Here is a 13,086-nt window from a genome sequence, read left to right on the forward strand (position 1 = left end):
GAATGTGGTGTGAATGTGGTGTCTGTGTGAATGTGATGTCTGTGTGAATGTGGTGTCTGTGTGAATGTGGTGTCTGAGTGAATGTGGTGTCTGTGTGAATGTGATGTCTGAGTGAATGTGATGTCTGTGTGAATGTGGTGTCTGAGTGAATGTGATGTCTGTGAATGTGGTGTCTGTGTGAATGTGATGTCTGAGTGAATGTGATGTCTGTGTGAATGTGATGTCTGTGTAAATGTGATGTCTGTGTGAATGTGATGTCTGTGTGAATGTGGTGTCTGTGTGAATGTGATGTCTGTGTGAATGTGGTGTCTGTGAATGTGATGTCTGTGTGAATGTGGTGTCTGTGTGAATGTGATGTCTGAGTGAATGTGGTGTCTGTGTGAATGTGATGTCTGTGTGAATGTGATGTCTGTGTGAATGTGGTGTCTGTGTGAATGTGATGTCTGAGTGAATGTGGTGTCTGTGTGAATGTGATGTCTGTGTGAATGTGATGTCTGTGTGAATGTGGTGTCTGTGTGAATGTGATGTCTGAGTGAATGTGATGTCTGAGTGAATGTGATGTCTGTGTGAATGTGGTGTCTGTGTGAATGTGATGTCTGAGTGAATGTGGTGTGAATGTGGTGTCTGTGTGAATGTGGTGTCTGAGTGAATGTGATGTCTGTGTGAATGTGATGTCTGTGTAAATGTGATGTCTGTGTGAATGTGGTGTGAATGTGGTGTCTGTGTGAATGTGGTGTGAATGTGGTGTCTGTGTGAATGTGGTGTCTGTGTGAATGTGATGTCTGTGTGAATGTGGTGTGAATGTGGTCTGTGTGAATGTGGTGTCTGTGTGAATGTGATGTCTGTGTGAATGTGGTGTGAATGTGGTGTCTGTGAATGTGGTGTCTGTGTGAATGTGGTGTCTGTGTGAATGTGGTGTCTGTGTGAATGTGATGTCTGTGTGAATGTGATGTCTGAGTGAATGGTGTCTGTGTGAATGTGATGTCTGTGTGAATGTGATGTCTGTGTGAATGTGGTGTCTGAGTGAATGTGATGTCTGTGTGAATGTGGTGTCTGTGTGAATGTGATGTCTGAGTGAATGTGATGTCTGAGTGAATGTGATGTCTGTGTGAATGTGGTGTCTGTGTGAATGTGATGTCTGAGTGAATGTGGTGTGAATGTGGTGTCTGTGTGAATGTGGTGTCTGAGTGAATGTGATGTCTGTGTGAATGTGATGTCTGTGTAAATGTGATGTCTGTGTGAATGTGATGTCTGTGTGAATGTGGTGTCTGAGTGAATGTGGTGTCTGTGTGAATGTGGTGTCTGTGTGAATGTGATGTCTGTGTGAATGTGATGTCTGAGTGAATGTGATGTCTGTGTGAATGTGGTGTCTGTGTGAATGTGTGAATGTGGTGTCTGTGAATGTGATGTCTGTGTGAATGTGGTGTCTGTGTGAATGTGATGTCTGTGTGAATGTGTGTGAATGTGGTGTCTGTGTGAATGTGGTGTGAATGTGGTGTCTGTGTGAATGTGTGTCTGTGTGAATGTGATGTCTGTGAATGTGGTGTGAATGTGTGTGAATGTGATGTCTGTGTGAATGTGGTGTCTGTGTGTGAATGTGTGTCTGTGTGAATGTGGTGTCTGTGTGAATGTGGTGTCTGTGTGAATGTGGTGTCTGTGTGAATGTGGTGTGAATGTGGTGTCTGTGTGAATGTGATGTCTGTGTGAATGTGGTGTCTGTGTGAATGTGGTGTCTGTGTGAATGTGGTGTGAATGTGGTGTCTGAATGTGGTGTCTGTGTGAATGTGGTGTCTGTGTGAATGTGGTGTCTGAGTGAATGTGGTGTCTGTGTGAATGTGATGTCTGAGTGAATGTGATGTCTGTGTGAATGTGGTGTCTGAGTGAATGTGATGTCTGTGTGAATGTGGTGTCTGTGTGAATGTGATGTCTGAGTGAATGTGGTGTCTGAGTGAATGTGATGTCTGTGTGAATGTGGTGTCTGTGTGAATGTGATGTCTGTGTGAATGTGGTGTCTGTGTGAATGTGGTGTCTGTGTGTGAATGTGATGTCTGTGTGAATGTGATGTCTGTGTGAATGTGATGTCTGTGTGAATGTGGTGTCTGTGTGAATGTGGTGTGAATGTGGTGTCTGTGTGAATGTGGTGTCTGTGTGAATGTGATGTCTGAGTGAATGTGGTGTCTGTGTGAATGTGATGTCTGTGTGAATGTGGTGTCTGTGTGAATGTGATGTCTGAGTGAATGTGGTGTCTGAGTGAATGTGATGTCTGTGTGAATGTGGTGTCTGAGTGAATGTGATGTCTGTGTGAATGTGATGTCTGTGTGAATGTGGTGTCTGTGTGAATGTGGTGTGAATGTGGTGTCTGTGAATGTGGTGTCTGTGTGAATGTAATGTCTGTGTGAATGTGGTGTCTGTGTGAATGTGATGTCTGTGTGAATGTGGTGTCTGTGTGAATGTGGTGTGAATGTGGTGTCTGTGTGAATGTGGTGTCTGTGAATGTGATGTCTGTGTGAATGTGATGTCTGTGTGAATGTGGTGTCTGAGTGAATGTGGTGTCTGTGAATGTGATGTCTGTGTGAATGTGGTGTCTGTGTGAATGTGATGTCTGAGTGAATGTGGTGTCTGTGTGAATGTGATGTCTGTGTGAATGTGGTGTCTGTGTGAATGTGATGTCTGAGTGAATGTGGTGTCTGAGTGAATGTGGTGTCTGTGTGAATGTGGTGTCTGAGTGAATGTGGTGTCTGTGTGAATGTGATGTCTGAGTGAATGTGGTGTCTGTGAATGTGATGTCTGTGTGAATGTGGTGTCTGTGTGAATGTGATGTCTGAGTGAATGGTGTCTGAGTGAATGTGGTGTCTGTGTGAATGTGGTGTCTGAGTGAATGTGGTGTCTGTGTGAATGTGGTGTGAATGTGATGTCTGTGTGAATGTGGTGTGAATGTGGTGTCTGTGAATGTGGTGTCTGTGTGAATGTGGTGTCTGTGAATGTGATGTCTGTGTGAATGTGGTGTGAATGTGGTGTCTGTGTGAATGTGATGTCTGTGTGAATGTGATGTCTGTGTGAATGTGGTGTCTGTGTGAATGTGATGTCTGTGAATGTGGTGTCTGTGTGAATGTAATGTCTGTGTAAATGTGATGTCTGTGTGAATGTGGTGTCTGAGTGAATGTGGTGTCTGTGTGAATGTGGTGTCTGTGTGAATGTGGTGTCTGAGTCAATGTGGTGTCTGTGTGAATGTGGTGAATGTGATGTCTGTGTGAATGTGGTGTCTGAGTGAATGTGGTGTCTGAGTGAATGTGGTGTCTGAGTGAATGTGGTGTCTGTGTGAATGTGATTTCTGTGTGAATGTGATGTCTGTGTGAATGTGGTGTCTGTGTGAATGTGATGTCTGAGTGAATGTGGTGTCTGTGTGAATGTGATGTCTGTGTGAATGTGATGTCTGTGTGAATGTGGTGTCTGTGTGAATGTGGTGTCTGTGTGAATGTGATGTCTGTGTGAATGTGATGTCTGTGTGAATGTGGTGTCTGTGTGAATGTGATGTCTGAGTGAATGTGATGTCTGAGTGAATGTGGTGTCTGTGTGAATGTGGTGTCTGAGTGAATGTGGTGTCTGTGTGAATGTGGTGTCTGTGTGAATGTGGTGAATGTGATGTCTGTGTGAATGTGGTGTCTGAGTGAATGTGGTGTCTGAGTGAATGTGGTGTCTGTGTGAATGTGATGTCTGTTTGAATGTGATGTCTGTGTGAATGTGATGTCTGTGTGAATGTAATGTCTGTGTGAATGTTGTGTCTGTGTGAATGTGATGTCTGTGTGAATGTGATGTCTGTGTGAATGTGGTGTCTGTGTGAATGTGGTGTGAATGTGATGTCTGTGTGAATGTGATGTCTGTGTGAATGGTGTCTGAGTGAATGTGGTGTCTGAGTGAATGTGGTGTCTGTGTGAATGTGATGTCTGTGTGTGAATGTGATGTCTGTGAATGTGGTGTCTGTGTGAATGTGGTGTCTGTGTGAATGTGGTGTCTGAGTGAATGTGGTGTCTGTGTGAATGTGGTGTCTGAGTGAATGTGGTGTCTGTGTGAATGTGGTGTCTGAGTGAATGTGGTGTCTGTGTGAATGTGGTGTCTGAGTGAATGTGTTGTCTGTGTGAATGTGATGTCTGTGTGAATGTGGTGTCTGTGTGAATGTGATGTCTGAGTGAATGTGGTGTTTGAGTGAATGTGGTGTCTGTGTGAATGTGGTGTGAATGTGTGAATGTGGTCTGTGTGAATGTGGTGTCTGTGTGAATGTGGTGTCTGAGTGAATGTGGTGTCTGAGTGAATGTGGTGTCTGAGTGAATGTGGTGTCTGTGTGAATGTGATGTCTGAGTGAATGTGGTGTCTGAGTGAATGTGGTGTCTGAGTGAATGTGGTGTCTGTGTGAATGTGATGTCTGAGTGAATGTGGTGTCTGAGTGAATGTGTGTCTGAGTGAATGTGGTGTCTGTGTGAATGTGGTGTAAATGTGATGTCTGTGTGAATGTGGTGTCTGTGTGAATGTGGTGTCTGAGTGAATGTGATGTCTGTGTGAATGTGGTGTGAATGTGGTGTGAATGTGATGTCTGTGTGCATGTGGTGTCTGTGTGAATGTGGTGTCTGAGTGAATGTGATGTCTGTGTGAATGTGGTGTGAATGTGGTGTCTGAGTGAATGTGGTGTCTGTGTGAATATGGTGTGAATGTGATGTCTGTGTGAATGTGATGTCTGTGTGAATGTGGTGTCTGTGTGAATGTGGTGTCTGAGTGAATGTGATGTCTGTGAATGTGGTGTCTGTGAATGTGATGTCTGTGTGAATGTGATGTCTGTGTGAATGTGGTGTCTGTGTGAATGTGGTGTCTGAGTGAATGTGGTGTCTGAGTGAATGTGGTGTGAATGTGGTGTCTGTGTGAATGTGGTGTCTTTACTCAGATTACTCAGACACCCGACTTTTCCACACACATGAGGTTTTTACCCAAACTGTTGCACAAAGTTGGAGAGACAATTGTATCAGACGCTTTTGTATACACGAGCATGAATTTGTTTCTTCACTTAAACTAGGAGACCCAAACCTGTTCCAGCATGATAATGCCCCTGTGCACAAAGCAGCGCCATGAAGATCTCAGAAACCCCAGGAACCTCCTCACCTTCTCACCTACATCAGGACCTGACTTTACTAACATCCTTGTAGCTGAATGAATCTCCACAACATCTAGTGGAACATCTTCCCAGAACAGTGGAGCTCATTATAACAGCAAACAGGGAATAAATGTGAAATTAGATGTTCAAAAAGCACATAGAGCTTATGGTCAGGTGTCCACATACTTTTGGTTAAATAGTGTAGATATATTTGTTTTTTATTATAAATTGCAAATTTAATTAATATAATAGATGATTCTTATTTTAATTTGCTTTATCTTGTATTTTTAGCTTTTGTATTAATAATTAATAAATAAATAAATAAATAAATAAATAATGCCAGATGTTTGGACTCAATTTGAACTTTTTTCTCAGTACATTTATCAAGTAATGATGGTCTCTCACTAATTATTTTGTAATATGCAGAACATTTCTCTCTTCTCAGGCACTTTACGCTGTTGGAAACTTCAAGTCCTCGGTGGAATCATCTCCTCGGATACTGAAAAAACCTCCTCCTCCTCAGAAAGATGCTCTTCATGCTTTAACGCAACGCGGTCATGACTCTGTCTACCAGAAAGCTCATGCTTCCGAGAGCAATGACGAGCTCGTCGCTCCGGTGGAGGTAGCAGGAATGAACCGTAAAGTTCGTCGTGAAAAAGCTTCGATGGGAAGTTTGAAGCGAGCCAGCGCTGACGTGGAGCTCCTGGCACCCAGGAACCCGATGGGGAAAGAAACCATGCTGACATTTAGCAACACGCTGCCCAGAGCAAGCGCTAATGTAAACGGCATGGAAGAACCTGCTCAGAGACACATGACCTTCCACGTACCTTCATCCAAACAGCTGGTGTCCGAGTGGAAGCAGAAATCTCTGGAAATGCGGACATTGAGCTTGAGGGAGGACGGCCTGCACGGCAGCTCTATAGATGTTGTAGAAGAAACAAATGAAGAGTTCAAGGAGACCTTAGACATGGATTTGCCCACTTCCTTGTATCCCAGTGTTCAGGCAGCTGCAGCAGCCACCAGAGTCTCAATTTCCCAAAGACCTGGTGCACCACCATTGGTTCACATCCCAGAAGAAGCTGCCAAGCCTCCTCCTGTATCTCCTAAAAGTGCCACAACTAGAGCTAAATGGCTTTCTATGATGGAAAAAGGTCCAGTACCGGTAACAACACCAGAGCCACCTCGTCTCCCAAACAAGCCGCTGGTCATGCAGGTTACAACCACTCCAAAGTCTTCTGAAACAGCTTCTTCTTGTGCTACTTCAAGTGTTTCCTCGAGCACCGAGTCCCCGTATTTCCGCATGCCATCTGAACGAGATTCATGCAGTATCGTCACCATTGATGCTCACGCCCCTCATCATCCTGTAGTCCGCCTTTCCTCAGTAAGCTCCAACACCTGGGATTGGAGGAGCAGTACTAACGGGAGCACAGAAGTCCAAGAAACCAGTCGGACCATGCCCAGGAAGGAGTTCCGAGCTGCCAAAACGGACTCGTTTGGTTCAGAACCTCCACCACATCCAGATCTGGTGCCACAGTTCCACCAAAAACCTTCTGTACACGCTCAGGAATGGGATCCCGGGCAGCCGCACCCCGAACCGGATCATTTCTTCAAGAACTTGCATTTGGAACAACGACTTAATGACGCAAATATTTAAAAAAAAAAAACAACTTCAGTATGGGTGAGACTCAAACCCAGAGTCTAATCTGGGGGCAGAAAGTGTACCAGCAAATGAAAGTCAAATCTTTGAAGGAGGAAAAAAATATTTGAGGAAATGTTTTTATAGCTGATGGAGTTCATTGTGAAATAGATCTCTGTTTTTTTTTAGGGGGGAGGGGGGGGTATTCCTGGTTTTCCTAGCTGTCATAAAGGAGGTGAGAACTTTCAGATCCAAGATGGTGGTTATTTAACGAGAAGACGATGTGTCTTTCTATTGTTTGTACAAATTGGGGTTCCGCTTCAATTCATCATTTATCTTCAGGGGGAGGAGGAAACTGGGAATGGGGCAGAAAGCAAATCTTCACCTAGATCAGGGTGTTAACATTGGATTCTTTTCTGCTAGCAGAAGGTGTTCATGTGACTCTGTCGTGTGTTTTATGTAGGACAGAAATGTCTTAACTTTGACTGACCCTACAGGACACTTTTAGGAAATATCATATTTATTATTGTCATCTAGTATTATTAAGGAACTGTTTGTGTGGGTGTGTGTGTGTGTGTGTGTGTGTGTGTGTGTGTGTGTGTGTGTGTGTGTGTGTGTGTGGGTAGGTGGGGGGTATTCGGTGATTGTACATCACGTTTCAGAAAAAAAAGTTCAACTCAAAATAGTGGCATTGAACAGTTGCGACAAGATAAAGGGGATAAATAAAGGGGGCGGGGCTTAGAGGTGATCAGTTCACATCAGTGAGTTCAAAACACTTACACAATTATCAATTATTCAATATTTATATGTCGGTAAGACTGGTGGTGTGTTAAAATTAGACTGATCTGTGTGTCATGATGATGATGATGTGAAAGAGTAAAAGTTGAGCAATCAGACTCGATATCCGAACCAGCAAGAAGATGAGATTGTAATAAATTGATTCGAGGCGATTATGCAACCAACCAAACTTTCATTAACTCAAAAACAAAAAAATCAGGACTTCACTGTTTCCAGCATCATGGACTTCAATTTTTTTTTTATGTGAAAAAAGACCTCCTGAGTTTTATATGAGGAAAAATTGTGAAAAGTTCCTCTTCATTATCCTAATGTACATCGAGTTTTTTAAAATACAAGACATTTTGTGTTTTGGAGGCAATCTGAGCCTCGTCTGAGACCTCGTCTGGGACTCGACTCGGCCTCACCTGAGCCTCGTCTGAGACCTCGTCTGGGCCTCGACTCGGCCTCATCTGAGCCTCGTCTGAAACCTCGTCTGGGCCTCAACTGGGTCTCGTCTGGACATCATCTGTACCTCGTCTGAGCATCAAACTGAGCCTAGTCTGGGCCTCGTCTGGGCCTTGCCTGAGCCATGTCTGAGTGTTTTTATACTTACCTGTTGAAGTGTTGCTTGTTTTCATGAGGGTGTGTTGCATGACATTTTATTTATGTGTGTGTTAGTTTGTGGACAGACTGTAGGTCTGTTCTACTGTATAGCAGCAACAGAGGCTTCTTTCTTAACAAGTTTTTTGCTAAAATAAAATTGAATTCTTACGCTTACACTCTGAACATTTCAAACTGATTTTGTAGAAATGAAGCAAAGATTCACTCCTTTCATCCTTCGTCAGACACATCAAAGACCTGTTCAGGAAGAAGGTGAAGTCTGGAGACTTTATTTATTTTGGAGAAAAAAAATCACAGCATGCGTTCTGCACTGAGAACCATGTCCAAGAAGTTCTCAGCAGGGGAAACACAGGTGAACGAAATACACCTTCACACACAACATACTGTAACTCAAACACACTGTAAGTGATTAGCAGCTAGCTGTTAGCTATGTGAGTTAGTAATGATGTTACTGTAAGCCTGCTAATAATCATGTCTATTTATCCAGCTTTCATCTAGTAATGGTTTCATTTTATCCAGCTTGCTACTGTACACCACAGCACAGCTGAATCCTGCACACCTGATTGGTCAGACGGTGGTGATTATTTCTCTAGAACAGCAGATCTGACAGTAGTGGAGGTTTATATTAAACAGGCAGATCTAATATTTAATTGTTTATATAGTAACAGCTCATTCACAGAGATATCTCTATAGGGTTATGGAAGGAGTCTCCGGTGACAGAGTAAAAGTTTTAATTTTTTATCTCAAGTCCTACAATGGATATTTAATATACTGAGCAGAAAATCTAAATACAAAAAGTTAAATACTGTGAAATAGGATGTAGTATGGTTTAAGAAGAAGAATAAGAAGAAGTAATAAAGGTAGTAACCACAATAATAATTATGATCGTTAAAACATATAATAATAATAATTAATAATTTATAAGTCACCACTAGGGGGCACCACCAAGGTGAGTTTAACACTGCAGCAAGGGACGAATTACTGAGAAGCTTCACACAGATACACTGGGTGTGTGAAAATATCTATCTATCTATCTATCTATCTATTTATCTATCTATCTATCTATCTATCTATCTATCTATCTATCTATCTATCTATCTACAGTATTTATTCAGTGATTTGTTCACAGAAACACTTACATGGTTATTTACAAGATGAAAGATTAGTGAAAAGCTGGACATGGTGAGGAAAAGTCACCAAAACAGTTTAAAACAGTTGTTACACTTTTTCATGATCTGTTTATACTTTTGTGTTTTCTTTCCTGTAGAATTTACACAAAAACACACAATTTGCCTTCATTTCAAATCCCCAGGAAAAGCGTAATGTACAGAAACAATGTACAGTGAAAGGAGACGTGTTGAATTGTGATCATTGTGTTTGTTGTGTTAGTGATGATGTTCATTGTGACTGTATGAGATTCTGTGTGTGATGCAGCTCTGATCTACTGCACGTCTCTATAACACTGATGCTTTCTGTAGACGTGGCGTCACAATGATGGTGGATTGATTCAGGTAGAACATCACTGAAAGAATAGTGATGTGTTTTTTACATTGTCTAAAGAAGCTTCATTTCACTTTAAAGACAGTTTGGCACACCCCTGGAATTCCCTCATCAGCCTCATGAGGTCGTCACCTGGAAAGGTTTTCCAACACACATAAGAAGTTCCCAGAGGTGTTGAGTGCTTGTTGGCTGCTTTTCCTTTCCTCTTTGTAGGAGAGAGAGAGAGAGGTGGACTCTCATCCCAAACCATCTCACCTGGATTTAGATGTGATGATTATGGAGGCAACATCATCTGATGTATCACTCCATCGCTCTCCTTTTGAACAAATATCTCTTACAGAAACTAGAGGTGTCGTTGTTCTGTTGGGAAAGAAAAGATGCTCCCACTAAGTGTAAACCAGATGGACGGCTACATGTTGCTGCAGAATGCTGTAGTCATCATGTTGGTTAAGTGTCTGCTCACTTCTGACTAAATCGCCAACAATAATAATAATAATAATAATTCGTTACATTTATATAGCGGTAACAATGTCACCAGCAAAGCCCCTTCACACCATGGCACCTGCTCAGCCATGCTTCATAGTGGAAGCCACACATTCAGGAACCGTCCGTCCACCCTCTGTACGTCTAACAAAGACACAATGCTTAGAACCAAACATCTCACATTTACACTCTACAGACCAAAGGATAGTTTTCCACTGTTATAATGTTCCTGGTGTTTCTTGGTCTGAGTAAGTCTCTTCTGCTTGTTGTTCTTCAGACATAATGGTTTCTTTGCCTCAATTTGACCATGAAGTCCTGACTCACACAGTCTTCTCTGGACAGTGGAAGTTGGAAATATGTTTAACACTTGAACTTTGTGAAGCATTTATGTAAATGAGTTGTTTCTGAGGCTGAAAATTCTAATAAATGTATCCTCTGCAGCAGAGGTAGCTCTTGATCTTCCTGGGACGGTCCTCGTGAGAGCTTGTTTCATCATAGAGTTTGATGGTTTTGGAGACGTCATTGGGAGATACATTTAAAGTTCTTGAGATGTTTGGAAATGAGTGAGCTTTATTTGTTAAAGTAATGATGGATCTTTTCTCTTTCCTTTACTGAGTGTTTCTTGACATAATCTGGATTTGTACAGCAGTTGGAGTAGCACTAATAGTGATATTGACTCTGTACTCACACTTTAATCTACACAACACAACTGATGCTCTAAAGCACATTGTGAAAGAAATGTCACAAACGAACTCATTATATTGATTATATATATATATATATATATATATATATATATATATATATATATATATATATATATATATATATATATATAAAAGAGAGATTAAAAACGGACACCACCCCGAAATGCATTTTTATTATTATTTAAGCCGTAAATCCTCCTTCCACACACTTTAAACACACAACAGAAAACATTTGCAAGAATACAGTAATTATATTTGCATTATTACATTTCATTATTTCAATATAAAACTCCATAAAAACAATTCCCTATAAGTGTTTTGGTCTCTGCTTCTCTCCGCGAGACACCAGGAAAATCTGCCAAACTAATTGATTATTTGGCAAATGCAATTCCGCGATAATCCGGGGCGCCAGATTAAAACCGTGATAAGGTGGGGGATTACTGTATTTTGTTCCAATCTTAATTTATATATAAAAAAAATGTTCATGTGTTTAAAATATTACAATTAAAATAAAAACTACTACTAATCCTACTACTGCTTCTACTACTTCTAATTCTACTGTTAATGTTGAGCTATTTTATGAGTTGCTCAGTAGCTCCTGGTTTTATCACCATAAAGACTGTAGAAGACTGTAGAAAGATCATCAGTCATAATCACACACGCCAGTGCTCATGTTAGTTCTCACTCTCCAGTGTTCTGTAGTGTTTAAAGACTATAATCACACTCTTGATGTCACCCAAATGAGGATGAGGTTCTGCTTTTGAGTCTGGTTCCTCTCAAGGTTTCTTCCTCAGAACATCTAAGGGAGTTTTTCCTTCACCACAGTCTCCATGCTGCTCATCAGGGATAAATACACATCGTTCACCTTAACTCTTAAAAATCTGTAAAGCTGCTTTGAGACAATGTCTGTTGTGAAAAGCGCAATAAAAATAAACTTGACTTGACTTAATATTACTTCTAGTACTACTACTTTAACTACTACTACTTCTACGTTTACTTCTATTATGACAACTACTACTGCTACTACTAATAATATAATAATAACAACAGATTTGACAGTAAAATCATTTTAAAGTTTATAAAGAATTTATAATTAGTGAACATTGAAAGGAAGATGAGAGCGTAAGCGGGAAAAGCTCTCCTCATTCCTCATCTCTGCCTTAGAGTCTGTAGATAATGTTATGAAGCTGTTTATGGAATAATGAATTATTAACAGTCACTCACTCACTTCTAGGAAGCACTTTATCCTCATCAGGGTGTAGACAAAACCCTGAGTCTATCCTGGGAATACTGAGGCTCAGGTGGGAGTTCACACACAAATATACAAGTATTCACTCCATATCTAAAAATGACCCCTTTACCCCCACAAATACCCATATACCCCCATATGCCATCTTCGTCCAAGATGGTGGCACGGCAGTAGCTCGCAACAGTCACTCCAGATCCAAAATAGTGCTACTTCACTTTGTTGCCTGCCTTACGCAACATATGGACATGTCCTTGTGTACCACTACCGAACACTTCAGGAACACTGAAACAACCCCAACAACACAATAAACAATGATCTGCGGCAGAAGGGGTAGCTACATCGGCAAGTTCATTGATGACGTGACCATCTCCAAGACCATCACCACACGCTCCAACCAGAAGCCGTGGATGACCGCTAAGGTGCGTGCACCACTAAAATCCAAAGACTACGCCTTCAGAGCAGGGGACAAGACGGCCTTAAAGACAGCAACGGCCAATTGCATTCAAAGAGGTGAAGCACGAACACGCCAAGAGAATCCATGGCCACTTCCAGGACAGCGGAGAATCCCGGCGCATGTGGCAGGGCATACAGGCGATCACGAACTATAATAGAACTTCTCCTGCTTGTGGCGGTGACAACTCCCTCCAAGATGTGCTGAATGACTTCTACGCCCGGTTCGAGGTGCAAAACAACATGGTGGCGAGGAAGACCACCCCTCCTTCCGGTGATCAGGTGCTCTGTCTAACCACAGCTGAAGTGAGGAAAACTGTATGCAGAGTTAACCCACGAAAGTCTGCTGGACCAGACAACATTCCTGGCAGAGTGCTCAACATCTCCCTGAACAGCGCCATTGTTTCTATGTGCCTCAAAACGACGACCATCATCCCCGTGTCGAAGAAGTGTACTGTCTCCTGCCTAAATGACTGACAGTCTACTGTCTCCTGCCTGGGTGAGGGCCAGATGAAGGGTTGTG

The 13,086-nt window shown here is 42.0% G+C and overlaps 1 protein-coding gene across 1 annotated transcript in view; it reads left to right on the forward strand.

Moving 5' to 3' along the window:
- Positions 1 to 7,386, forward strand: part of plppr3a (phospholipid phosphatase related 3a) — a 30,267-nt gene extending 22,881 nt beyond the window's left edge. Inside the window, exon 8 of the mRNA XM_046863535.1 lies at positions 5,586 to 7,386. Coding sequence (XP_046719491.1) covers positions 5,586 to 6,794 — 1,209 coding nt within the window. The 3' untranslated portion in view covers positions 6,795 to 7,386. The remainder of the gene's footprint in view (positions 1 to 5,585) is intronic.
- The last annotated feature ends 5,700 nt before the right edge of the window (positions 7,387 to 13,086 follow it).

Source organism: Silurus meridionalis, chromosome 12 (genome assembly GCF_014805685.1).
Source record: "Silurus meridionalis isolate SWU-2019-XX chromosome 12, ASM1480568v1, whole genome shotgun sequence".
In the NCBI taxonomy this organism is placed as follows: Eukaryota; Metazoa; Chordata; class Actinopteri; order Siluriformes; family Siluridae; genus Silurus; species Silurus meridionalis.